Source organism: Elaeis guineensis, chromosome 3 (genome assembly GCF_000442705.2).
Source record: "Elaeis guineensis isolate ETL-2024a chromosome 3, EG11, whole genome shotgun sequence".
Lineage (NCBI taxonomy): Eukaryota > Viridiplantae > Streptophyta > Magnoliopsida > Arecales > Arecaceae > Elaeis > Elaeis guineensis.
This window is the reverse complement of record NC_025995.2, coordinates 115515614-115542882: the sequence shown is the minus strand read 5'-3', so window position 1 is coordinate 115542882 and position 27269 is coordinate 115515614. Positions and strand designations below refer to the sequence as shown.

General features: G+C 45.9%; 3 protein-coding genes across 3 annotated transcripts; 2 read left to right on the top strand and 1 right to left on the bottom strand.

The window, feature by feature from the left end:
• Positions 1-2501: 2501 nt before the first annotated feature.
• On the bottom strand, positions 2502-2822 carry LOC109505611 (uncharacterized). The gene has a single exon (XM_019849118.1). It carries the CDS (start codon positions 2820-2822, stop codon positions 2502-2504), a length of 321 nt encoding a protein of 106 aa, XP_019704677.1.
• An 18236-nt stretch (positions 2823-21058) lies between these two features.
• Positions 21059-23064, top strand: LOC105040696 (non-specific lipid-transfer protein 1). Its single transcript, XM_010917350.4, has 2 exons — positions 21059-21510; positions 22837-23064. Exons 1-2 carry the CDS (start codon positions 21059-21061, stop codon positions 22844-22846), a joined length of 462 nt encoding a protein of 153 aa, XP_010915652.2. The 3' UTR covers positions 22847-23064.
• A 1146-nt stretch (positions 23065-24210) lies between these two features.
• On the top strand, positions 24211-24694 carry LOC140856330 (non-specific lipid-transfer protein 1-like). The gene is made up of 2 exons (XM_073253439.1): positions 24211-24545; positions 24655-24694. The coding sequence occupies exons 1-2, from the start codon at positions 24211-24213 to the stop codon at positions 24692-24694; spliced, it is 375 nt and encodes a 124-aa protein (XP_073109540.1).
• Positions 24695-27269: the final 2575 nt, after the last annotated feature.

The following is a 27269-nucleotide window of genomic DNA, read 5'->3' as shown; positions in this document are numbered from 1 at the left end:
GAAAGGTGGAGAGCGCGCCCAAGCTATAAAGAGCTAAGCTTGGTGATCAAGGAAGGTATTAACAGTCTATGTCTCTTGTGCCTTGAGAACTCTATCTTACAATTTGTTGTTAAGATTGCAAAACCATGAGAATAGTTACCATTACAATCTTTAGACGCAATTTCATCCCTCTTCAATAGAATCATCGCTCACCGAGGCATTGCCAAACACCCCGATTTCATGCCTCTCCAATAGAATTTGGCTCACCACGGCATTCAGACGCTGTAGACTTGTGTGCTGTTAGAACTTCTTATAAGGATCTTTCTCTCTCTAAATATTTGGACGCCACAAATTCTTCCATAGAAATGAAACCCCCTCATACTACAATGAGTTTAAACATGCCCAATTGGAATCACCCACTTTCATGGCTCTGCAATAGAATTATGGCTCACGGATGCATCGAGAGGTCTACCAAGTGGGTGATGTTAAATTAATATACCAAAAAAGTGGGCGATGTTTGAATAACCTTGAAGTGGTTGTTATAAACTGTATAATTTTCTATCAATGGTGACACTGGTCACGAGCCCCCCAATAGAATGAATGATGGGCAACAGGGTTGGACAACGTGACAATGAGCGGTAGGATGAGTGGGTTCTTAAGTAGGTGGTGTATCCAATCCATGAAGGAAACAAACATTTTAATCAAACCATGCATCAAAGAACGTGCTCCATATCCTGTACCTTAAAGTAAAGGTCAGGGAGAGAATCTTTCCGGATGCTAGCTATCAGAAAGAATCCTGTCCAAAGAAAACCCATAACGCATCACATGGGAGGTCCCACAAGCGGTCCAATCACCTTCAAAAGCTCCTGGCATACGCCACCAATTTCAACATTAGAAAAAAAAAAAAAGGCATTAGAGGTAGAATTAGTAAGAAAACTTCTTGACCAATTGGAGTAAAGAATCATTACAACATCTCATGGTCCACCACTACTCCACCAACCACGTGAAGAGTTTTCTTTAGCTTCACGGGCAGCCTACAGCCAGCTGCCTGCAAGCGCCCCGCAATTGTCTCTCTTTCTAAGCTTTCTTTAAGACAAACGGTTGAAATTTAGATACGTAGAGGAACGTCCCTTTTAACTTTATGAAGCCCAGTGGACTGCTGATCTATAATGATAGCCATCACGCAAAAAGTATTGCGAACTTTTGCGATAGATCCAGGATTGTATGGAAAAGGTTTTTGCGGACAAAAAAAAAGGGACACAATGCAGCATCTCTGCATCTGACTTCAACCAGGATAACAGACTATACTAGCTCTATAACGGTGCACAAGGTCATCTGGTATTAGACATTTTCAAATTTTCCATCTTATTCTTGTACTTTTAATCATATAAGAATTAGGTATCTTCTTGCGATTACCATTCTACACTTTGATAATCCACTCCCTTGATTTGACTCTCTTGACCAGTAATATCAAGTTATAAAGCATTAATTGCTAGAGGCTATATAACCAATTATATGGAAATCAAATACTGAAAATTAGAGGGGTGGATCATCAAAAAGCTAGTAACGTTATAAATCACTGAAAGCAGTTTTTTTTTGGTTCGACTATAATGAAAAAAATGGTATAATTATGAAATAATACAAATCTTCAAAGACCCTGCTACATGGATGCAACAATGTATGTTAAAAACAGCAGCAGGTCCTAACACTCTTCTGAAAGCTTCTCACTTATAAGATTTAACATTTACAAGCAGTGGAATAGATACAGCATACAATTCCTACAAAATAGGACATAAATATTTTAGCATGGTGATATCTTTCAGACCTTGCTTGAAAATTTTCATTGCGAACACTTTACTACTTTTTCCAGTGAGGTCATCAGATCTGATTGGAATTGCCTGAACAGCTAAAAACATATATAAGAAAAGATCTGACACCCCAAGCAATATTCTGAAGTATTTATCAAGAAGATCTGCATTTTCAAACTTTATGGACATGTATACATAACTTTTTTTCATGCAAATTCATTTATGAATAAATCCACATAGCACAGCATAGTGCCAGGAAAGTAGAAACCATGCCGTGATTGCAAAGCCAAAAAAATGTTATTTGCAAATCCAAATTGAGATCTCATGACACAAGGGGCTTATCATGCTTGGATATTTACTGTACCAAAACCATATGCAAAAGGCTTAGCATCTCGGGCAATATTATAATTAACAAAAGCAATAAAATTTGCAGTTATGAGTCCAAATCAGAGGCCTTGAAATAGATCAAGAAAGAGACACAGTTTTCTTTTTCGCTCTCATCAGAGAAAAGAAACAGAAAATGTTCTAGCTATAAGCTTATATTTACCGACCATGAAATCAAAACATTAGCATCTCCAACTTCAATCATGGAGAATCAAAAACGAGAAACCCTTGGTACTTACAGACTTAAACTAAGAAAAGTAGGAAGTCAATCAGAGATCCCACAAGACCGGAAGAAAAAGAGGGTATGCTACAAAAGATCGAGGAGGAGTCTCATTCGCCCGCATCAAAACTCTGGACCTCCGGAACCTCGGTTATGCTCTCCAAAGAGGGTTTCCAACCTTGGGCTTTCCCAGCTCCCTCTCCCTTCCTCTCCCTACCCATCTCCATCAACACGTCCTCCAGCCTTTTCTCCCCTTTCTCCATCTGAAGCATCAACCATTCAAGCTCCCCTCTTGTCAGCAAGATCTTAACCTTGAAGCCACCCTCCTTTCCAACGCCAACGCCAACGCCACCTTCACCTTCTTCTACTCCTCTTGCTTTCACCTCTCCCTCCTCTAGCCTTGGCGAACAGGGCTCCATGCAGTTGCCCATAGATCCTTGGCTCCAAGCAAAACTAAGAGAGAGAGAGAAACTGCTATCCGGTAACGCTGGTGGTCTACAAAAGGCCAGCTTTGTAATGATGGCCCTAAAAAAAGGGAGCGCCCCTAATCCTGGTAGAGTAAGATTTCAGGAACTTCGAGTAACAATTTAGGAGTGAATGTTGGGTCTTAACAGAAGATTTTAGGGTCAAATTAAGGTGCTTGCCAGGATTCAGTCTTCAATAAGAGAAGCACGTGGTGGGACCAGGGTTTCGTTACTCGGCCCCTAATAGCAAACAACCGATTGAAAAGATCAAGGCCGTCAATCTACTTTAAGACGCCACTAGGCCCACCGAAAACTCACAACTTTTAACGACAGCTAAACAGCGGATCCGCCGTTTCCAGCTTAGCCTAGCAAACCGTTGTTTTTATCTGGGTATGATGGACAATTAGAAGGCGGTGATGGATGGCGATTTTAACCCTTTATTATCGCCGGTGTTTCGCTTAAGAAAGCGACTGATACGACTTTTCTTCCTTTTCTTCCTGCATGGGCTCCTACAAACCGGTAACGTTTCCCTTCTTTTTTTTTTGTTCCTTGACCCATCCCCATATGATGCCAAAGTTTTGAGGGGTTTTATAAGTAATATCCTTTTATCATTTGATGCACCCACCATGTGTCAGTATCTACAAAAACGTTCACGGAACTTGATGGCAATTGTTTATTGAGTTTTCTACGTGTATATTTTTTCTAATATTTAAATTTATATAAATAATTTTTTAAAATTAATATATATATATATATATTCATAAAATATATTTTTTTATATATGTATCCATATCATCTAATATCATTAAAAATTAATAGTTTAAAATTAAAATAACTAACATATCCTTATAGATAGATGTGCAAAAAGAAAAATTTGTAAGGATATATATGTAAATAGTAATTTAAAGAGGATATTTATGAAATTTAAATATTTGAAAGGATATATACGTAAAAATTTTTTAACATAAATACGTTTCTCTTAGTTTGTTAATTCTTTCCTTATTTTAATAAAAAAAATTAATATATATAATTAAAATAATAAATTTATTTAATTTATTAATTTACATAGATAAAATAATTTTTTATCAAATGATAGATCAAAATTATTTTATATATAAAATAAACAGATCGTAATCACTCATATCTTCCTCTAATGTATTATACTATGCTTCTAAGAAAAATATCTAAATCTGATATAAAATAGATAACCTATATATTTGTATAGAATGGACATAGTTGTGGATTTGGATATTATATAACAATAAGAATTTATAATTTTATTATATTTTATTTTTAATTTTTTTTTCAAAAATATTTTTGTGAAATGTATAAAGTATATCATATTGTTATAAGATGGACAAAATCATCTCATCTTGCATAAAAATAAAATATAATATAGTATTCTAATATATAAAATATTATATAATATCATCATCGTATTGTTATATTATTTAATATGTTACTATATTGCAGAGTAAGAAGATCTAAATCCGTCTAGATGAAATAGATAAAAATTATATTAAAAATTTTTACATATATATCCTTCTAAATGTTTAAATTTGCATGAATACTCTCATGAAGCTATTTGTATATACATCTTTATAAATTTTCTTTTGGCATATCTATCCATAAAGATATTTTAGTCATTTAAATTTTAAATCATTTATTTTTTTAATGATGTTAAATGATGTGGATACATATGTAAAAATATATATATATATATATATATATATATATATACATACAAAACAAATATTTTATGAATGTATACATACAAATATCAATTTTAAAAAGATATTCACATAAATTTGAATGTTTAGACAGATATATATGCAAAAAAAATTTATTTATTTAAACGATAAATTTTTGCTCAAATAGTTTGCTCCACTCGATTTTGCCTTTCAAACATCAAAACTTCCCAAATTTTGGTACCATAGAAATCCTCCCAGAAGTCCAATCCTGCCCAAAGTTTACGGACTCAAATTGGTTATGGTTAATATGAAATCAGGATGAAGACATGGCGTTCCAGGTTTTTTTAGGGATTGCATAAACATAGATATGATGAATATGTTCAAAATTTGTTTGTTTATGGGACAAAAAGCATTTTGAAATCTAAATCAATCAGGCATCAAATATGCTGCTAAACAGCATCCGACAAGTCTATCATGGTTCACGCCTGTGAGACATCCGATGCGTGGATATGCCATAAAAAATCAGAAGCTTTGTGATGAGCATACAATACTCTACTGAAATCGGCAGCATTTGGGAAATGAGGCAAAGGGCTTCCAAAAGCTCAAGCGGGAAAGGTTCTACGTTGTTATGAAGCGAAATCCGGATGGGAGTGGAAAGGGTAAAGGAAAGGGGTAAACAACATGAGCAAAGTAGACCAGCACATGCCGACAGAGCACGTGAGAACTGGGGAGGCAGCTAGAGATGTTTCAGATTCTAAAGGCAGCAATCGTTATAACTCCAATAACATACTATAGTATTGAAGACCTCACCTGCTCTTCCCATCTTATTTAAGATTTTCTAATTTTAAAGTTGACTGATGTCCCTTTCTAATTAATATGAGAGCAGAACACTACCAAAAGATCACTGTAGCGCAAATTCGCTAAGCAGGACGTTCAAATCAAAGAACTTCTGTTTCTCCTCTTCTTTTGATTACATCAAGATAATGATGCCTATTTACCTCTGGGAACATGTCAATGATCTTATATCATCTTCATAGATCGAAATTGGAGCAATCAATCACACTTCTTTAAGCAATATATTTTACTCTGTCAAGCATCTACTCTTTGTAGAATTTATTGATCCTAAAGCCTCCTCATTTGTAGGATAAGAACAAGAGGAAAAAATAAGGCAACGGACAAGCAAACAGAAGAAAAAAAAGCTAGGAAATAGAACAGTTATTCAATAAGTGAAAATCTATCAGGCTACTATTACAAGAATATGGATTCCAAGAGCCAAAAAAAAGGAAAGATATGTATAAATTTGGTGGGCATATTGATTATTCCCTATTAAATTGACTTCTGCAGAAAGGAGACAACCCTAGGCTACCTAATGACACTGTTAGGCAGGTATCCTTTATAAAGCTTGGAAAAGAGTGGGGTCGGCTGCTGTCGTTTCCATTTGAGACACCTAGCACACAATCAAATTAGTGGATATCCCAAAAACATCAATTGCATGACATCTACTCCTAATGCAGAAATTTTAGCATATCAAAACCTCCATCTAAAGTGCAACATAATGAAAAGAACCAAACATCACTGTGAACTAGGAGCGGTTAAGGGGCCAAAATTTTATCGACAATGATGATGAACATAAGCTGCTGAACTATGTAAAGAGGAGGATGGTTGGGCGAATTAATACGGATTCAAATTGAACTCGGAACTTCCTGATATGGCCCCATCCTATCTTAACTATTGGGGTATATGAAATGTATGATTAAATCCATTTTCACAAACATCTTTAATGTACTCACCAGTTTCTTCCATTATTTCCAGCCAACAGAAAATGGACATTGATGAAGGAAATTGTTCCATCAGTCCTTCTCGACAGAGTCCGGGACCCACAAGTATCTTTACCAATCAACAAAGTCCAAATAGAGATATTAGATTTGGTGGTGTAAGCAAGGGGCAGCTCCAGAATACCATCTATATCTACCAACAAGTAACACAGCAGAATAAACAACCATGTTGCCGCTAAAGATATGAGAAGCTTGTAGCAATTCAGCAAATTTCAGGTAAAATGATATTTGTGAATCGAATAGCCTTGTTCTAAAGATAGTAAATTTTAAGGGTGGAATGTTAAACTTCATCTTCTTGCAGGGCCATATGACACATACCACTGATACCATCAGTAATCAAACAAAGTCCTTGTCAATTCTAACCCTGGGACAATTACCAGCATTAGCACGCACACATGGAAAAAAAATGTGAAGTCCTATCAAATAGGGCGTAAAAGATTATACCAACAACACATTGTTAAGTGGACATTGAAAGCACCAATAAGGACAAGGAAATGGAGAATGGGATTCGAACAAGATAAATGAAGTGGGCACTTACAATCCTTAGTTTGTGCAGCGAGACAAAAAATAACAAGGCAAAAACAATCCCGTGAGACACAGGTGAAAAAAAGGACAAGCAGCCATGATCTCAATCTTTATTTTCTGGTTGATAGGTCAACTTTTATTTACCAGCTAAAATAAACAAACAAAATATCATTTTGTCAATCTCTGCATCCCCTACAATCATGCTACACCACAGGTCATCCTTTTAATTATGTCACCAAGTGCCAAGTGTATAACTCATAGAAAAAATGGCAGATATCATGTCACAATCATCATAAGAATAGTGCAAATAAGTAACTTTGACTATAAGATAATGAAGTTGCCAACTTGTCATTCAAGAGAGTAGATTCCTGACGTGGAAAAGGATATGGATATCTCCAGACAAACTCCATGTGCAAGTGAAGCTGCATAGGTCATAGCTCACAGATCTACCATAAACTGACTTCTCTTGTTTTTTTGAATTATAGCAGATATCCCCACCTGTAGACAAATATCAATTTCTAATCATATAGTGTGTCACAATGACAGAATAAATACGTCATGTAGTATGTCACGATGACATAATAAATACGCATGACTAGAGCCAAGAAACGGCATTTGCCAAAATGACTTCTCCAGACAAATGCACATGCAGGGGAAGGTGGGTAGGTGATGAGTGTCGGATATGCGATGGCTAGACCATGCTGTTATTGAAGGAACCAACTGGAACGACCTTGCTATATACCACTTCTATGTAGTACTTCCATGTGCGTTATCTTCTGTTACTGTGAGGAGACACCATATACACATGCAAAGTTGAGGTAACGTGAAACCCAGGTAATGGGAGAAACGTTACTATTTACTATCAAAGCTTGTTATGTGGGTCTCAATAAATCATAAAATTGCCCAGATCTATTATAACTCTCCTGCTGCATGCTATCCTTCCTTCTTGCCAGTCACTGCATAGACAAGGGGCATATGCTGCTAACCAGGAGCATCAGCAGTTTAGATAATGTACATCCAGCTAAGTTAATGGAATTACAGGCAAAATCTGGATAGAACCTAAGCCAGTACCCTACAAAATTACAGGCAATGTTCCAATAAAAAAACCCTAAGAGAAAAGAAAATTGCAACTAGTAGGTCTCTTAAAGGCCACGAAACTACTTCCAAATGTGGGAGGCGATACATGTCCAGCTTATTTAGCAGCCTTCCTCCCATCTCTAGGACCAACTTTTGATGCAGAATTTGGAGGGAGTTAATTACTAAAGGTGAATCCTGTCATTTAAATAGCATCCAGACTCTCTTCTAGTCACCATCATGTGATAGTTTAATGTTTTAGGAAGCATATGCAAATTAAAGGCCAAGGAGTCATTAATCAGATTAATGAAACTTTTCTCAAGCATCCTGTTACCAAAATTTGTTGCACTAATGTTTTAGAAGCTCCACAGAATAGAAACTGACACTCTTCCCTGTTAAATATTCATGGAAGGATAAGTTTTCAAAATACCAATGAGCAGATATGTCAACCACTAAGGGTCCACAACATACTGAAGAATCAACAAAAAGCAATTCTAATCCCACTGCTTTTCATTTCATATGGTAACATCAATATGCGATTTCAAGCTACTGAAGTGTTGAAAACAGTGCATGCATTTGGAGTTGAATTGTAAGGAATCAAATTTTTCTGAAACAAACAAATAATAGAAATAAAGGGAAAAAACACTTAGGATTTAAGAAGAAATATGGTAAACAAGAAGGGAAGGAAGGAACAAGGAGGAAGACCAGCCATGATGGTGTAGACGCACGAAGAGGGTTTTGCTAAAAAATCCAAGACTGGCTGCTCTTGTTGATGTTATGGAAATGATCTTTGCTTTGGAAAGTAAAGGAAAGAAGGGAATATGGAAGACGGAGGTGTGCTCTCCTGTTCATAAACGTTGCATGGGGAGAGGAATTTTCCAGCCATGGAAGCAAATCCAAAAAGTTACAGCAGCATGAAGACTGGTTAACAACAAGTCTACCCTTCATATATAATGCCAATTCAACTCATTAAGTAGCACCAACCCCTTACCAACTATCTTCTATTGACACATGGTAGACTTACATGCACGTGTAGGCAAAAGCTGTCGCATGTAATTGCAAACTTCCTGTTGCGGCCAATCGCCTCGTCGCCCGATCGTCGGGAAGCGTGCACCTGCAAAAGGAAGTCCGCACTGACCGGAGGCGGCTCCGGCGGGGACCCTCCGACGGTCAAGTCAGAGAGGTGACTGGGCAACAGTGAAATGCAGACAGAGAGCTCTGAGAAAGAGAGAGGGAGGGAGAGAGGAGCGAGCCTGCGTATGTGGAAGAGACGGGCGGATCGACCCCCTGCACTGTTGCCTTCCCCGGTATATATAGTGGAGCTAGGTATGGCGCCGTCATTAATGGCGCGGACAAGCGAGGAACTGTCAACTCACTGTGGGCTGTCAGAGCCGCCGTGAAAACGTCATGTCGCCGTGTAGCCGTCTAATCGCCAGGGTTGACCCGGCCCCGGGCGGGACAATGCCCCTAGGTAACTGTGCCGCATGTCCGTGTCAGAGCTGACAACGTCTGGCGGCCGTACGGCGGTTGGAGGAGTCAGCCGACCCTAGGTCGGCAGCCAGCAGAGTGGCGTCGGGTTCCTCCGGTCGATCGGCGAGCGTCATGTAAGTCGGCCATCGAACCTCGGGGTTCGGTCGGTCGGGATGGTTACGCCCGACATACCCCCAGTCGGCGATGGGCCGTTGGACGGCCGGCGGTTAGCCGCTGATGGCTCCCGCCAGTCGGTCGCCCCGACCGACGGTCGGTCGGTCTATCGGCCAGTCGGAGTCGTCCAACGGAGGCGGTCAGACCGCCAAACGGTCGGGTGGTCGGGCCCTACGGCAGTAGGTCGGGCCATCCGGTCGGTCGGGCGGTCGGTCGGGCGGTCGGGCCCTCCGGCAGTAGGGCGGCGGGTATCCCCAACAGTTGCCCCCCTCCACTCCCAAGTCGGGCGGTGAGCAGGACGATGCTTCCATTCGGGCAGCAATCCCAGACGACTGGGAGTGGATTTGTCGCACGTGTAGATCCGACCGTACTGTCGGATGGTCCGATGTCAGACGCCTCATGAATGCTCAGCGATCCGGACGTCCAGTCGATGTCAGAGGTCACGTCGGCGTCGGGCGTCAGACGCCACGTCTTGTCGTCGTCAGTCGTCACGTCGGTGTCAGAAGATCGGGCTCCGGACGATACGGCGTCAGTTGATCGGATATTCGGCGCCGATTGCGGAAGAGTGGGCCGCTGTCAGGCGTCCCATCGGGAACGCGAACCGGCGCGGGTGCGTGAATGCGGGACCGCGCCCCGCGCGCCGCGTGTCAAGGTGGTTGGCTGGCGCCCGCTCCGGCATTTAATGCGGGCGGTGCAGCCGTCCCGGGGCGGGGCGCGCCGAATCTTCCGCCAACCGGGGGGCGCCACGCGTCGCGCATCTGCAGGACTTTGGTCGGCGCGGAAGGATCTCGGCCGTCGGTCGGCCCTATATATGTAGGATCTCCCGGACCCTGACCCACATTTGCCACATTTCGCTGGGGAAACTCTGTCCGGGCGATTTTTCAGTCGTCGCGGGCAGAGCTCTTCTTCGCCTGTGGAGGGTCCATCCGGTTCGTGGTCCCCCCTTTTCCTTCTTCCTTTCTTTCTTCTCTTTCTCCTCTTTCGGTCCCTGCATAATGACCAGGAAACCGACTCAGGGAGCTCGGTCGGGGAACCCGACCGACGACACCCGATCGGCTCCGGAAGATGAGGCCTCCTCGCTTTCGGGGCCGAACGTCGATCAGCTTCGGGAGCACTATCGCATCCCGGAGCAGTTTCGGCTCTCCGCTCCAGGGGCCGGCGGTCGGGTCAACAACCCTCCACCTGGCGACCTGGCGCTGTATATTGAGGACCTTCGTGCGGGTCTTCGACTTCCGATTCCGGAGTTCGTCCGGAATCTGCTTGATTACTACGGACTCTGTCCGGCGCAACTGGCGCCGAACTTTGTCCGGCTAATCATTTCTTTCGCGCTGTTGTGTCAGCTCTTGCCGACCAACCCCCGCGTTTCCCTCTTCCGGGCCTTCTTTGTGCTCCGACCCCACCCTAAAGCCCGAGGGTGGTGGCTCTTCAACCCCCGGAAGGGTCTTGCCTTCATAACTGGTCTTCCATCGTTCATTCATGGATGGAAGAACCAGTTTTTCTTTGTTTCCTCTTCCTCTTCTTGGGGCTTTCCTTCTCGTTGGGGTACACCCCGAACAGAGGCCAATGAAAACAGTCGGGTGGATGCGGACGACCGGGAGGACTTCCACCGACTGAAGGACATGTCGGTACCGAAGCAGAGGGAGCTTGTTACCGAACAAGCTCTCTATGACGCCGGCTTGAGTCTGGTCCCCCGAATAGGTATCGCCCGATCCTCCGGCTTTTCTTTTTGTCCATCTTTTGGTCGGCCTTTGGTCCAGCCATTAACTCTTTTGTCGGTATTGCAGGGACACCGCCGAGGATGAGGCCGACTGATGCCGAGATTCGGCAGTTCGCCAAGAGGAAGAGGCCTGCATCGGGGGCCGGCCCTTCGCGTCCTGTAAAGAAGCCAACCCCAGCCCCGCCGATCGTCGAGTCGTCGGCAACCGACCGGTCGGAGCCGGTCATAGCTCTCGCGGCTCCGGTGGTCCAAGTCGAGGAGGGGCCGACTGAAGAGGCGGCCGAAGGAGTATCGGTGTCTTCGCCTATGCGGGTGGAGCCGGATGACGTTCGGGAAACCGAACATCGTCCGGCGGCGTCCGTCGGCGCAACCGGGGGCGCCGGATCAAATTCCAGCGTCCCGTCGCTGCCGGTCCCGTCGGTCGGGGCAGCTGATCGGGGGAAAGCCCCGATGGAGCCCGCGGAGGAGGATAGGTCGGGGGGCCGGTCGATGCCCCCAAGCGCCTACTACCCCGAGGGTGCGTCGGCGTTGGCCGACCACGATCTTGCGAGGAGGTTGTGCCAAGGAATCCTCCTCCCAACCGACGTGGGGTTGCTGCGAACTCTGCAGGTGTCCGAGATGTTGTCTCGGTTTTACCCGACAATGATCGAGGTAAGCCTCGGGTCCTCCCTTCCTTAGAGATTTTCCTTAGGAATTTTTGCTTATCATGCGATTCTGACGGAGCTTTTTGATCGGCAGCTGATTTTCACAATGTCCGAACTTGAGGCCGGGTACCGAAGGTTCGGCAACGTTCGGGCAACCTTCAAGGAGAGGTCGGCGGCGGCCGAAGCTGAGAGGGCGATGTTGGCCGAACAACTCCTGCAGTCGGCCGACCGGGAGGCCAAGTTAGTCGACGAGGTCTCCCGGCTAGGGTCCGAACTGCAGTCGGCCAAGAAGGAGGCCAAGCACAAGGGTCGGGCCGTACGCCGCCTTCGACGCGAACGGGATGGTGCAACTGCCGAACTCCAAGGGGAACGCGAGCAACTCCGGGCCAGCCTGGAGAAGCTCGCGGAAGCCGAAGAGGAGCTGTCCATCGCCCAGGTCGACGCCGAAATGGCGAAGGTCGAGGCGGAGTCGGCGAGGGAGGAGCTCGCCCGAGCTGAGGACGAGGCAGTGTCGGCGAGAGAGTCGGCCGAACGGGCGGTGGAGGACTTTCGGTCCTCCGACCGATACCGGGAGGAGATGATCGAATCGGGCTTCGCCTCATACCGGGTCGGGTTCGAGGATGGTCGGGACGCCGTCCATGCCTTGTACCCGGAGGTGGACGTCAGCCGCGTCGTCCCGCCGTTCGCCGAGGAAGGAGCCGAAGAAGAAGGAACGGAAGAGATGGCCGACCAACCGTCGGGAGGCGTCATCGTGGTGGAGGAAGCCGTCCCGGAGCAGGTGCCGATCGAAGTTCCTTTGTCGACCGAAGCCCATCCCTCGGCGGCCGACCAAGCGTCGCTTATGGCCGAGACGCCGATCATCCCCGATCCTCCGTCGGTCGAAGAGATCGACCAGGACGGGTGATCGGCCCTGCCGACCATCTTTATTTTTGTCTTTTAGAAAATACATGTAATCGGGCTTCGTCCCGACTCTGTAATTTCCTTTTATCAACGAATGAAATTTTTTTCTTTTCCTTCTCGTTTGTAATGCCGACCATTGCTGCGACGTGGAACCTTAGTCACTAACTTAAGCAAGTCGCCAACTTACGTAAGCCGATAGGACTTCGACAATTTGTGCAGCCCCGAAGGTAGAATGCGTCCCGACTTTAGGTCGGCTTCGGGTAGTCGAAGTTGCCAGTCGGGTCCATCTGTTGAGTCAGAAGCCGACCGAACCTGCCAAGGTTCGGCAGCCGGACCTCCGTAGATGCACTTAGTCGATCATCGTCCGGCGCAGCGTCGGGGGTACGATAGTAAGTCGGGTCCCCATGCTCTTGCGTCGGGTTTCATGTCGTTTGACAGACGGTGGCAAGCCGAGTGTCGTTCAGCCGGCCGTAGGTCGGTCGGCCAGTCGTATGTGCGACCAAGGTCGCGTCGTGTGATAGACGGTGGTAAGCCGAATATCCCTCGACCGGCCGCAGCCCGGTCGGAAGTCGCGGCAATAGTCGCGTGGGCTTTTAGCCTTTCTTCGGTCGGAGCCCGATCGGCCAGTCGGCCGATGGATTCTGCCCGAAAATTCGATCGTAGAAGGAGTATGAACTCCCATTGCGACAGCTGCATCGGCCTTTGTCAGGGGCAGATGTGTTGCCGAAAGTCGAAGGAGTGTAACTCCCGTTTATAAGAGTCCGTCGGCCCTCATGAAGGTCCGACGAGTCGTCGAAGGAGTATTGACTCCCGTCATCGTAGATGCATCGGTCCGTGTAAGGGGCCGATGTGTCGTCGGTGCCAGGTCCGCGTCGATGCATCGGGGCTGAGCGCCGATCAGTAGTCGAAGAGTTAGAACTCCGATTTTTCAAACTGAACTTGTATTCCGACAATTGAATTACAGAATTCACTGGTAATACAGCTTCAAGTTGTCGGCGTTCCAAGTCCGGGGAATGGGCTTCCCCTCAAGGGTCTCCAGCCGGTAGGCCCTCGGCCCGAAGGTGTCAGCAACCTTGTAAGGTCCTTCCCAGTTGGGAGTCAGCTTCCCTTGGTCCAAGGGCTTCGACACTTCTGCCTTCCTCAAGACTAGGTCGCCAGGCTTAAAGAGCTTTGGTCTGACCTTGGCGTTGTAATACCGGGCGACCCTCTGTCGGTATGAGGCCATTCGGATTTGAGCCTCATCTCGCAGTTCGGGGAGAAGGTCTAGGTCGGCCCTCCGGCTTTCGGAGTTGTCCGGCTCGCGGTACTGCTCGACCCTTGAAGATGGCAGGCCAATCTCGAGCGGGATCATAGCTTCTGTCCCGTAGGCCAAACTGAACGGCGACTCTCCGGTCGGGACGCGGGGGGTCGTTCGGTAAGCCCACAGGACGGAGCCCAGCTCGTCGACCCAGAGACCTTTGGCTTCGTTCAGCCGGGTCTTGAGTCCATGGAGCAGGGTTCGGTTCGTCACCTCAACCTCACCGTTGGATTGTGGGTGCCCGACTGAAGTTAGTCGGTGACGGATGTGGAACCTGGCGCAGAAGTCTTTGAAGTCTTGGTTGTCGAATTGCCGTCCATTGTCGGTGATGATGGTGTGCGGCAATCCGAACCTGAAGATGATGGACTTTTGGACGAAGTCCTCCATCTTCCGCTCGGTGATCTGCGCCAAGAGCTCGGCCTCGACCCACTTCGTGAAGTAGTCGATGGCGACAACGATGAACTTCCTCTGGCCTGACGCCGGTGGGAAGGGGCCGAGAATATCGACTCCCCACTGAGCGAAGGGCCATGGAGCGACAATGGGAGCGATTTGGCTGGCCGGTTGGTGCTGAATATTGGCATACTTCTGACATGGCTCGCACCTTCGGACCAACTCCGCCGCATCCTTCCTCATGGTCGGCCAGTAGTAGCCCTGTCGCAAGACCTTGAAGGCTAAGGACTTGCCCCCCAAGTGATTCCCACAAATTCCTTTGTGAACCTCTCGGAGAGCGTAGTCAGCGTCGGTCGGTCCCAAGCACCTGAGCAGAGGGAGAGAGAACGACCTCTTGTAGAGTCGGCCGTCCATGATCACATATTGCGACGCCGACCATCGGAGTCGCTTGGCCTCCGTGAGATCTTCGGGACTGGTCCCGTCGGACAGGTACCGGACGATCGGGTCCATCCAACTTGGTTCAGACGTTAGCTGCTGTACTTCTTCGACCCGATCGATGCTCGGCTGCTGGAGGTTTTCGACAAACGTCCGACCCAAAGAATCATAGGCCGACGTTGCCAATCTGGAGAGAGCATCGGCACGGGCGTTCTCCGTCCTGGGGATGTGGGAGATCTCGAAATACTCGAGGCGGGCCACGAGATCCTTTATCTTCTGAAGATACTTGATCATGGTCGGATCTCGCGCCTCGAAGTCGCCCTTGACCTGCCCCACGATCAGCTGAGAGTCGGAGAATGCCCGGAGGCTGTCGATGCCCAGCTCCTTCGCCATCCTCAAGCCCGCGAGGAGTGCCTCGTATTCGGCTTGATTGTTGGAGGCCTTGAAGTCGAACCGGAGGGCGTATTCGGTGACCACCCCATCCGAATTCGTGAGCAGGAGCCCGGCCCTGCTTCCCTGAGCGTTGGAGGCTCCGTCGATGTGGAGTACCCAGGTGGAGATCGGGTCTGGCTCAGAGACCGAATCTCATCCCGGGCCTTCAGCTCCCGACCCTCGGTCGGTCGTCGGGCATTCGGCGATGAAGTCGGCCAAGACCTGGGCCTTCAAGGCAGGCCTTGGCCGGTACTGGATATCGAACTCGCTAAGCTTCATCGCCCACTTAGCGAGTCGTCCGGATGTGTCGGGTCGGCGCAGTATGGCCCTCAGGGGCCGGTTGGTGAGTACCACGATGGCGTGGGCCTGGAAGTATGGTCGGAGCCGTTGCGCGGAGACGGTCAGGGCGAAAACCATCTTTTCCGTCTCCGAGTATCTGGCTTCGGCGCCGTGGAGCACTTTGCTGGCATAGTAGATGGGCTGATGAGTCCGACGCTCGTTTTCCCGAACGAGCATCGAGCTGATCGCCTCAGAAGATGTGGCCAAGTAGAGATACAAGGTCTCCCCGACCTGCGGCTTTACGAGCAGCGGCGGGGAAGCCAAGTACCTTTTCAGGTCTTCAAAGGCCTGTTCGCACTCATCCGACCAAAAAAAACCGTCCGCCCGACGCAGGGTCTTGAAGAACGGGAGGCACCTTTCAGCTGATCGAGAAATGAATCGGCTAAGAGCGACGATTCTTCCGTTCAGCTGTTGGACCTCCTTCTTGGTGTTCGGATGACGCATGTCGAGAATTGCCTTTATCTTCTCAGGGTTGGCCTCGATCCCTCTCTGAGAAACGAGGAATCCGAGGAACTTCCCGGAGGTCACTCCGAAAGCACATTTGGTCGGGTTGAGCTTCATTCGGTGTCGTCGAAGGGTGCGGAAGGTCTCCTCGAGATCCTGAACATGGTCCGGGATCTGCGTGCTCTTCACCAGCATGTCGTCCACGTACACCTCCATGTTACGCCCGATCTGGTCTTTGAAGACCTTATTGACGAGTCGCTGGTAGGTGGCGCCGGCATTCTTCAATCCGAAGGGCATCACCCGATAACAGTAGAGGCCCTTGGGAGTTACGAACGCGGTGTGCTCCTCGTCTTCAGGCGCCATCCGGATCTGGTTGTACCCAGCAAATGCGTCCATGAAGCTGAGCAGTCGAAATCCGGACGTCGCATCCACCAACTGGTCGATCTTCGGGAGTGGGAAGCTATCCTTCGGGCAGGCTCGGTTGAGGTCGGTATAGTCGATGCAGATCCTCCATTTCCCGTTGGCTTTCTTGACCATGACGACATTGGCGAGCCAATCGGGATATGTGGATTCTCGGATGAAGCCTGCTTCGAGCAGCTTGTCCACTTCTTCGTCGATGGCCTTCTGCCTTTCTGGGGCGAAGGACCTTTTCTTCTGCCTCACCGGCTTCATTGTCGGGTCGATGTTGAGTCGGTGAGTAATTGTTTCTGGAGGGATGCCCGACATATCTGCTGCCGACCAAGCGAATATGTCGGCGTTGGCCGTCAGCAGTTCCGCCAGTCGGTGACGTTCGGTGTCGGGCAATTGAGACCCGACCCAAACTTTTCTGTCGGGATTTTCTCCTATCGGGATCGCCTCGTGCTGCTCGGCCGGCGAACCCCGTTCTTCCTCCTCCCGTTGATCCAGTTTGTCGATTGTCAGGGGATCCTTTGTCTCGTCGTTTTGAGCAGAGATTTGGAAGCATCGTCGGGCGAGCTGTTGATCCCCGCGCATCTCCCCGACTCCGTTTTTGGTCGGGAATCGAACAAGGAGATGGTACATCGAGACGATCGCCCTGAGGGCGTTCAATCCGGGTCGCCCGAGTATGGCGTTGTAGGCCGAAGGAACTTGGACGACCACGAAAATGAGGGAGACCGTGCTTTGCCGTGGTTCGGTACCGACCGTCACGGGCAGGGTGATTTCTCCTTCCGTCGTGACGGTGTCTCCGGCAAAGCCGATCAAGGGCGTGGAGACCCTCCTAAGTCGGTCAGTTGACAGTCGCATTCGGGAGAAGGTCGAGTAAAACAAAATATTTGTCGAACTTCCATTATCAACAAAATTTGGCTAGAGTAAGAGTAGCAACTAGGATTTAGTGAAACAACCTTCCAACAATAAGAAGAAATCTCCAAACAAAACATGTCCTCCCCAGTTTCTCTAAATTCTAAAAATAGAGGTCTTGTTGAAACTAGGAGGAAAAAAGGCCTAAGTTACAGCAATCTCCATGTGCGAGATTTGACAGAGTTTTGTTCTCATTAAGTTGTTAGTGAATTGTCACTAAATCTCTTTGTTCTGCCTTCTCTTCATAGATGACAACTGACAAGCGCAAATGTACGATCCTCCACTGGAAACTGGAAAGCCAACAAATTTAACCAGTAAATATGCAATCGTTGAGCTAATAAATTGAAAACTTCATGTCATTAAGAAAGAATCCCGTGGGAACAACGACAATGAATTATGCAACACAAACAGATAAGAGAGGAACCCTTTTACCTCATGGCTATCGTGGCAGGAGATGTTGACCGTTGTGGCTATGAAACACAAATAAATGAAGTATCTCGGTATTCTGTTGTAACAAATACGTGAGTCTGAAACTAGTTTAACCGTTCGAGAACCACGACACTAAGTTCTGTCTAAGCAAACTACAGAGTTCCCCCATCTCGCGACACCGGTGGCGATTCTATTTTCCATTTTTACTTTATTTTTTTCATCAGGAGAGGGCTCCAGGCTGTGCAACCCCGTTGCTAGCTGGAACAAGGTCAAACAGACGATCGCTTGCCTCTTCATAAATACACTTCTTGCCCTCATCCCCTTACATCCCCTCCCAGAACCAAGTCAACTTCCTAGGGTTTCGTGACGGACATAAATCCAGCAAGAAAAGAAAACTAAAAACCACAGATTTATTTTTTCCAGAAAAGTAAAGATAAAAAGATTTGTACCAGCTCTTCAGCCTCAAGACCGTCTGCTCCCCCTTCTCTTCTCTAAATGGGAAACCATTTTCCATCTGCTCTCAATGCGTCAGCCATTTTCCCGATCTCCGAACTCCGACTGAAGTTTGGGGCTGGAGATATTCCAGGAAGAGGAGGAGAAAAGAGAAACCCTACATTGGGTTCTCTATGTTTTCAGGAAGAGGGGGAGAGAAGGAGAAACAGGAGCCGAGATCGTTGAGGAGTGCGAGAAACGGGAAGTTTCGGGAGATGAGAAAAGAGAGCGGGAAGTCACAGAGCGAAACTATAGACGGGAAGAGGCTATACAGTGCGACTCAGAGACTCGAAAGGCAAATGGGGGCTCAAGAGTGGCCCCTCTTTGATTTCCCGCCACGCCGTTTGGTTCATATTAAGCATTTTATTCGTCTTGGCTCACGTTGCTCCGTGTGGAAGATACGTGGGCAACGTATATCTGAATCTATATTTTTGTATTTATGTCTGACCCATATTTAACGTGAGTCGCACTTAAAACCCATACCATGTTTTTTTTCCTTTCGGACATGAAATTCGCACAAGAGGGAGTGAAGGATGTGGTTTGTGATGACTACCCGTGAACACGAACATATTTTACATATCCATTGAGTTTTATTATCCTGTATCCAAGATAATAAAAATCAATGGATATGCAAAATATGTTCATATTCACAGTAGCCGGTGATGATCATCGATGAATGTAAGAGAAAAAATTATAAATAGATGGAAGTTTCATATGATGCATGCAAGCACAAAATTGACATACTTATTAATTTAGTACACATTAGGATCGATAAAATATGATTCGATCCGTGTTCAATCTATCGTAAATATGTTTACGTTTAGATTGAACAGATTTGAGTTATAACGGAATCGATCTGTTTAACCTATTTAATAATTAGATTAGATTTAGATTTTAAATATCTAATCCATTTAATATTCAGATCGGATTAAGTTAGCTAACCTATTTAACCTATTTCTGACCAATTTAATCCGATCTATTTAACATGTTTAATCCATTTAAGAGATGTTTAACTTATTTAAAATATATTTAATCTGTTTCTGACCCATTTAACCCGATCTGTTTAATCCGTTAAAACTAATTTGATCTATTTAATAAATAAATTAAATGGATCGGATCGGATTATCTGTTTAATAAACAGATTGGATTCAGATTTGAATTTTTGATCCGTTTAATAAATAGATCGGATTTGGATTGATGATTTTCTGATCTGATCGGCATCGATCCGATCTATTTATGATCCGATCCGACTTGATTGCCATTTTTAATACGCACACATTCTCTGCAAGTTAACAATGTCAAATGAAACCTTTCGATAGGATACACTTTGTGATTACATCGTGCTCCTGATGATTAGCTATTGTTAACTTCTATTTATATTATATCCTAGCTTCTTATGCATTATGACAAATACCAAGTTTGTTTCATATATTAATATTTTTTATGCCGAATGTTATAGAGAGGCAATCAAGATAATGCTTGAGAATTTTGTAGTAAATAATCATTCTAGACTTCCACAAAAACCAATGAATTGTGCTTGTATCTTGATTTTACCTACTTTCTTAGCTCTAGAAAAGTAATATACATGCTTGGAATACCGACAAACAATTTGTACTAGATGAATATATAGTGAATTTTTTTTGGAAGCAATCAATCAAAATTATGAATTGCAGTGCTCCTAACCATATGCCTCCAGGCATCTTTTGGTGCTTGCATTGGTATATTGGGGAATGGTGAATGATGGATTGGTGCGACGCTTGCATCTTCGACAGCCGATGTATGGTTCATATGAAAATTACAAATAATCGACCATTAGATGTCCGGACATATTTGAGGAAAACTAATGCCAGTCTATATTAATTTTAAGTTTTTATTAGTAATATGTGGTAACGGTATAACAATAGCAATATTATAATTATTACAACAACAACAATGAACAATAACAATAAAACTGCTATTGCCATTATCTACTACTACCGTTACTACCGCTTTTGCTATATTTAATTTGATTTATTAATATAAATTAAAAATATATATCTTTAAAGTGATTTGATCTTTTCCAAACCAATCCTTCACTTTCCATGCTCCTTTCCCATCATAATTTGTCATTAGTTCCTATACGTAGTGTCCTATTGTGATGAGAGCTTTCAATTTTCGAAAGGTAGGACAGTAATGCTCCTTCAAATGTATTTCCATTCGGCAAGGAGAACGTAACTCCTGCTTGGTACTAAATGGTTTGTTTCAAGGCTTTGGGCCCGTCCCGCCTATTATCATGAAAACTTTCAATTTTCGAAAGGTAGGGCAGTAATGCTCCTTCAAACGTATTTCCATTCGGCAAGGAGAACGTAACGCCTGCTTGGTACTAAATGGTTTGTTTCAAAGCTTTGGGCCTGTCCCGGCCCAACACAGTCTATCGCACTGCGCGCCTCTACTTCTTTCACAAGCTAATTCGAGGGTAGACAGCTCAGCATATCTATTTATTCTGCTTGATGCCTGATGGCATTCCACAGAGATTTGATCGAGTCTTCTTTCAAGAAAAACGAAAACAGAAGCCTTTAATAATCACCCAAGATTTGTCCAACAAGTCCGCCTATATATATGGCTGTTCCCATGTTCAGAATATTCAAGCACCCACCATCTTTTCCTTCTTCCAAAAATTTCTCCATCGTGCTCCCTTGTATTGCTACCTTGCCTTACTGCCAAAAAAGTATGGCTCGCCTTCTTCTGCTTCTAGCTCTTCTATCCATGGCTTCAATGCTCGTCTCGGCCGATACACACTCAGATTGCGGGTTGGCAGAGACGGCATTCGGCATGTGCATACCTTATGTGATGGGCAACGATCCACAGCTCGATCCCAAATGCTGCAACGCCGTGCAGTCCGTGAATGACCTAGCATCCACACCGAAGCTCCGTCGTGACATCTGTGATTGCCTCCGCAAAATGCTGATTCATGCCGGAAAGATCAACTCGGGCCGTCTTGCTGGCCTTCCCGGCAAGTGTAGAATCAACACCAATGTTATCCCTCCCAGCCTCACATTTGATTGCTCCACGTAAATCTCTCCCTCCCTCTTTCTCTTCTTGCATGTATGTTTGTTTGCCTGTCTATCTGTGTGCATGTATTTGCGAATGGATTTGGACTGTATCTTCCACGTGAAAGAATAATTTATCTTCTTTTACGGCATCAACCATTGGATCATATATTGCATATATCTTAAAGAACTCTAATTTTTTCTTCCATCCATTTGAATAGATCTCAAGATGGTCATTGCATGATTCAACCGGTTACATTACGAAAGGAGGTTGATTATTCTTTCATGTGAAAGATACAATCTGAAACCTTATGCATGTGTGGTTGTGTTCTTTAAAAGATAGAGTGGTTATGGGTGTACCAACAATTGCACCAACTCTATGATAGCCAAACTCATTGGCGGAGCATAAGAGAGACTAAAAGAGGCCACTGCCCTCTCCCCAAAAAAAATTAAAATATTATTATCTATATATTTATATATATGATAGCCTTCTCAATATTTTAGCCTTACACACGTTACGAATCTATCTGTTTGAAAAAAAATCATATAATTAATTTATATACTAATTTTTTGTTAAAAATAATAATTTTTTTTAAAAAATAATTGTCCATTTATTCTTCAACTTCTAATATAGAAGAGGTTATTAAGGTTTTTATACGATCAAAATGATATAAGATAATATTTTTTATTTATTTTTATTTATATATAAAATTAAATATTTATTGATATTTTTATAATATATATATATATATATATTATTTATTATAAAATATTTTTTAAAAAAATTATTAATAAATTATAATCTTTCCCTTCCATTGGATGTCAAGCTCCGCCGCTGGCCAGATCGGTTTCTTTTGGTGCATGTTTGTACGGTACAAGGGTGTGAGGCGGTGCTTGGGGCATAATGTGCCAAATTTTCTGCTCATTCCGGGAATGCAGCAGGGTGCATAGAAAAATTTTTCCTAATTTAAGTGCTTGCAATGAGATATGAATGCTCAATATCTTGGCCCGGTCATTAACAGAGATGAGAAGTGCACTATAAGCTTACCAATTGATTTGGTAGACCATTAATGACGCCAACTGCGTCAAATTGAGGCAATGTAAAGTGGGCCATCTTAATTTCAAATTTATGAGGATTGAAATTAACGGAGGAACGCATTAACATTTGTCCTTCTGTTTTTTTTTAGAGTGGGCCATCTTTATTTCCAATTTATTAGGATTGAAATTAACTAAGGACCGTTTTAACATTTGCCCTTCCGTGCTATTTATTTATTTATTTTTTAATTCTACAGTGTTTTCAAGTGTCATATATGGATGGTAATTTTGGTCATTTATTTATTTTTGCAGGATTGCGTAAGTATGGAACCTGTTGGAGGCTTTGAGTTGAATCTCAAGAAATAAAAACAAGGAGGAGAATTTTTCGTTCTAGGATTTGATCTACCTATCAGTTTCGTGTTTTTTTTCCTTTCCTTTTTGATGTAAGGTATATTAGAGGACATACTATTTCCTCTGATGGTGTGTGAGGATACTTTCAGTTTTCTTCAACGAGAGGATTATCTTTACTAATTTCGTAAATACCTGCAGCAATGGTCTAATTATTTTGTCAATCCTTGTTGTAACGGTGCTCACGGCCTTCAGCAATTAGTTTCATATACCGACACGCCAATTGTAACGGGCCAATTATTTTGGTCGTGCACTTAACGGAATACATAAGTAGATACCCAAATTACTGACAAATTACATAAATAGCCACCAAATTACCGGTGGCCATCAGGTACATAAATAGATTTGCAACTCTTGGAAGCTAAAATAAAGTTTTTGTTGCCCGATACCCACAACAAAAAAGAAAAAAAAAAAAAAAGAAAAGAAAAAAAAGAAAAGAAAGAAAACCTCGTTTTGATGGTTAGGCACTGGACTTTAAAAATTTTTAGCAAGGCGTGACTGTCTCAAACCCAACAAGTCAAACCCAACCTCTTGGGACAAGGGCAATCAAAATAAGCAGAGTCCCATTCAACATATTAACATTCCTCCTAGAACAAATTTAAAGACCGACTCATAATTAATATTTACTAGATTCTGGCACGTGCAATGCACATGAAAATTAAATAGAGACATGCCACATGGAGCCTTAAGGACGTACATGATCTTAGGAGTTTCAATTTAACAATGAAATAAATTTGTTCCTTGACAATGTGAACCAAGTTCGGTGAACCGCATGGATGAAAGGTTTTGGGCCATCTCCTTTAGGGTGGAGGCTAACTTGCTTCAACGACTTGGTCGAGTGGCACTCAAATTAACGGAAGCCAACTGAGGTAGTTCACCGACCTTGACCTGGACTTTGGGGGAGGCGAAGTATTTTCCGTATATGTTTCAGTAGAGTAAAGAAGGGATGCCACACAGTCGAAGTAGTGACTGGTGATTACTCGGATCCCCCAGTGGTGATTGGTGATTCACCCTTTCCGGGCCATCACGCGACTCACCCCACTGCAACGCCCTTCCATCACGCCGTTTTCATCACCACCTCCCATTGGCATTCCCCCTGCTGCAACAACAAATACATGGCCACTCACTCAACGAACCTTCAATGCATCTGTCTTTATATATCTCTCCTCTCTTCCCCATCCCTAATATTTAATCTTCTACTTCAAATTCTTACCCCCAAAGAAGAACATTTACTTCGAGTCCTTTTAACCCTCCAGAAGTCTATACTACTCTCCTCGCATGGCTCGACTCCTTGCGCTTCTGGCGGTGCTCGCAGCCGCCGGAGCATGGGCGTATGCCGCTGCCCCGCCATGCAACGAGATAATGCAGACGATCACGCCATGCATGTCCTACCTCTCAGACCAGGCGTGGGTGGCGTCCGGACGGTGCTGCGACGGGGTGGCGGCCCTGAACAGGACCGTCTCCACCCGGGGTGACCGCGTGGCCATCTGCGACTGCCTCAAGAGCGTCGCCCCCAACTTCCCCGGCGTCGACTTCTCACGCGCCGCCGCGCTCCCGCGCTTGTGTGGCGTCCACATCAACATCACCATCTCGCCCTCCATCGACTGCAACAGGTAATAATGACACTCATCTGGCCTTCTCCTCATGCCATTTGGCCAGCGTAGTGGATGAAGTATGCATGATAACTGGCAATCACCTTTGGCTTCTTGTTTTGTTTTGCAGCCTTCCACCACCAGGAGAACTCGAGGAAGTTCAGCGTTAGAAGGCATGCATTACGGCTAAATTACTTGCACAGATAGATAATATTTAGAACGAATAATTGTAGCATGCAGATGCTTATAGTGATTGTCTCAATGCCAGGATGTAGTGATGGATGCTGCGCTCGTGCTTGCCTAATTTGTTTAGACCGGCCGTTGTTTTCCCTGGTGCATGAAAGTTTCTAAGCTGCATTCCTGCCTCCTTGTGCATAACCAAGTGAGCATTAACATATATAAATCCATCCAATCCAACCTGTTGCGGCCAATCCCCTCGTCACCTGATCGTCGGGAGCGAGCGCCTGCAAAAGAAAGTTCGCACTGACCGGAGGTGACTCCGGCGAGGACCTTCCGACGGTCAAGTCAGAGAGAAGACTAGGCAACAGTAGAAAAAGATCAAAGAGCTCAAGGGGAGAGGGTGAGAGCGAGAGAGAAGAGGAGGGATTCCAAGGTTTCGAAAGGACCTCCTAGCACTGTTGCCTTCCCCGATATATATAGTGGAGCGCGGCATGGCGCCGTCATTAATGGTACTGACAATCGAAGGATTGTCAACCCACTGAGGACTGTCAGAGTCACCGTGAGGCTATCAAATCATCGTGGGGCTGTCAAATCGCTAGGATCGACACATGTCTTAAGTGGGATAATGTCCCTAGATGGCAGTGCCGCATGCCGTTGTCAGGACTGACAGTTTCCAACAGTCATACGGCATTTGAAGGAGCCGACCGACTGTAGGTCGACGGCTAGTTGAGGGGTGTCGGGTGGAAACTCGGGCCCCCCCCCCCGAGAGTCAGTCGGACGCGTTGCGAGAGTCGGGCATCGGATTTCATAGTTCAGCCGACCAAGAGAGAGAAGAAGGTCTGCCCGACCGACGTATCCTCGGTCGGTCAGTAACGGCAGCCATCGGTCGGCAGAGTCGGGTGTCGGTCAAGTAGGCCCAACGGTGAGTCGGCGTGAGGGGGTACAGTCGGTATATCCCTACAGTTGCCCCCCTCCACTCCTGAGTCGGATGGTGCGTCGGCCACCGTCTTTGTATGGGCGGTAGCATTGGGCGAAAGGAGTGGATTCCCATCGCATTAAGTCCTGATTCTGACGACCGTACCGTGGGCTGATCTGGTGTCAGGCACCTCATGAATGCCAGGCGATTCGCCAGTGTCAGACATCCCGTCGGTGTCCCATCGATGTCAAATATCCTATCGACGTCAGATGCCCTGTCGGTGTCAGATGCCCCATCCCATCAGCGTCAGTCGTCCTGTCTCGTTGGGAATGGAAACCGTCGTTCTCGTCGCCCCCTCGGGGATGCGAAACGTCACATCCTTTTCACCACGTGGCAGGTGGCCATCGGGCTGGGTCTGTTCGAGCGGATGGTGGTGACGTGGCTCGATCTGAGGACGGGTGCGTCGAACCGTCGGGTCGAAGGATGGTCCGGATGTCGCCACGTGGCGCGATCTGGGAATTCCTCATTGGTCGTGCCTCCATCTCGACCGTCGGAGGGTACTATATATACAAGATCGCCTACATCTAGATTTCTACTCTCTCCATTTCGCTGTCGAAACTCTGCCCGTGTAGTCCCCTGTTCCAAGTAATCGTCTCCGCTTTTCTTCTTCTTGAGAGTTTTTCTTTTCTTCTGGGAGCCTTCATCGTCGCTTGTTTTCTTCCTTGCTTTCTCACGGTTCTCCTCCTTCTTTTCTTTATTTCCTGCCTTCTGTTCTGGTTCATGGCTAGAATGTCTCCAAGAGGAGGTCGGTCGGGGAACCCGACAGACGATCCTCGATCGACCTCAGAGGTGGAGGTCTCTTCACTTGTGAGGCCGAACGTTGATCGGCTCCGGGAGCAATATTGCATCTCGGAGCAATTTCGGCTGTTCGCCCCTGGTGCCAACGGTCGGGTCAACAGCCCGCCCGAGGGCCAGGTGGCCTTCTACGTTGAGGACCTCCGGGCCGGTCTTCGCTTCCCAGTTTTGGAGTTCGTCCAGAACGTATTTGACTATTACGGACTGTGTCCGGCTCAACTCGCGCCGAACTCGGTTCGGCTAATAGTCAGTTTCGCTTTGTTGTGTCAGCTTTTACCGACTGTTCCTCGGATCTCACTCTTCCGAGCCTTCTTTGTCCTCCGACCCCACCCTAAGGCCTGAGGGTAGTGGTACTTCAATCTTCGAAAGGGGCTTTCCTTCATCACCGGTCTTCCATCGTCGATCCATGGATGGAAGAACCAATTCTTCTTTGTCTCCTCTTCTATTCCTTGGGGGTTCCCTGCCCGTTGGGGGGACCTCCGAACCCAACCGAACGAGAATAGTCGGGTGGAAGCTGGGGTCCGGAAAGACTTCCACTGCCTGAAAGATATTTCGATGCCGAAGCAGAGGGAGCTCGTCACTGAGCAGGCCCTATACGATGCCGGTCTCAGCCCGATCCCTCGCTTAGGTCAGTTTTCCGTCTTCCTTCTCCTTTCTTCTTTCTTTTCTTTTGTGGTGCTGACCATTTGTCGCCGTCTGCAGATATGCCATCGAGGGGAGACTGACGGCGGCCGATGTCCGGCAGTACGCCGTGCGGAAGAGGCCGGCACAAGGGGCTGGGCCATCGCGGCCTC

Bases quoted from the DNA above. Each gene is read 5' to 3' on its own strand.
- LOC109505611 (XM_019849118.1), bottom strand. From the start codon at position 2,822: ATGGGCAACTGCATGGAGCCCTGTTCGCCAAGGCTAGAGGAGGGAGAG.
- LOC105040696 (XM_010917350.4), top strand. From the start codon at position 21,059: ATGGCTGTTCCCATGTTCAGAATATTCAAGCACCCACCATCTTTTCCT.
- LOC140856330 (XM_073253439.1), top strand. From the start codon at position 24,211: ATGGCTCGACTCCTTGCGCTTCTGGCGGTGCTCGCAGCCGCCGGAGCA. The intron at 24,546-24,654 runs GTAATAATGACA...TTTGTTTTGCAG, and splicing joins CCCTCCATCGACTGCAACAG to CCTTCCACCACCAGGAGAAC.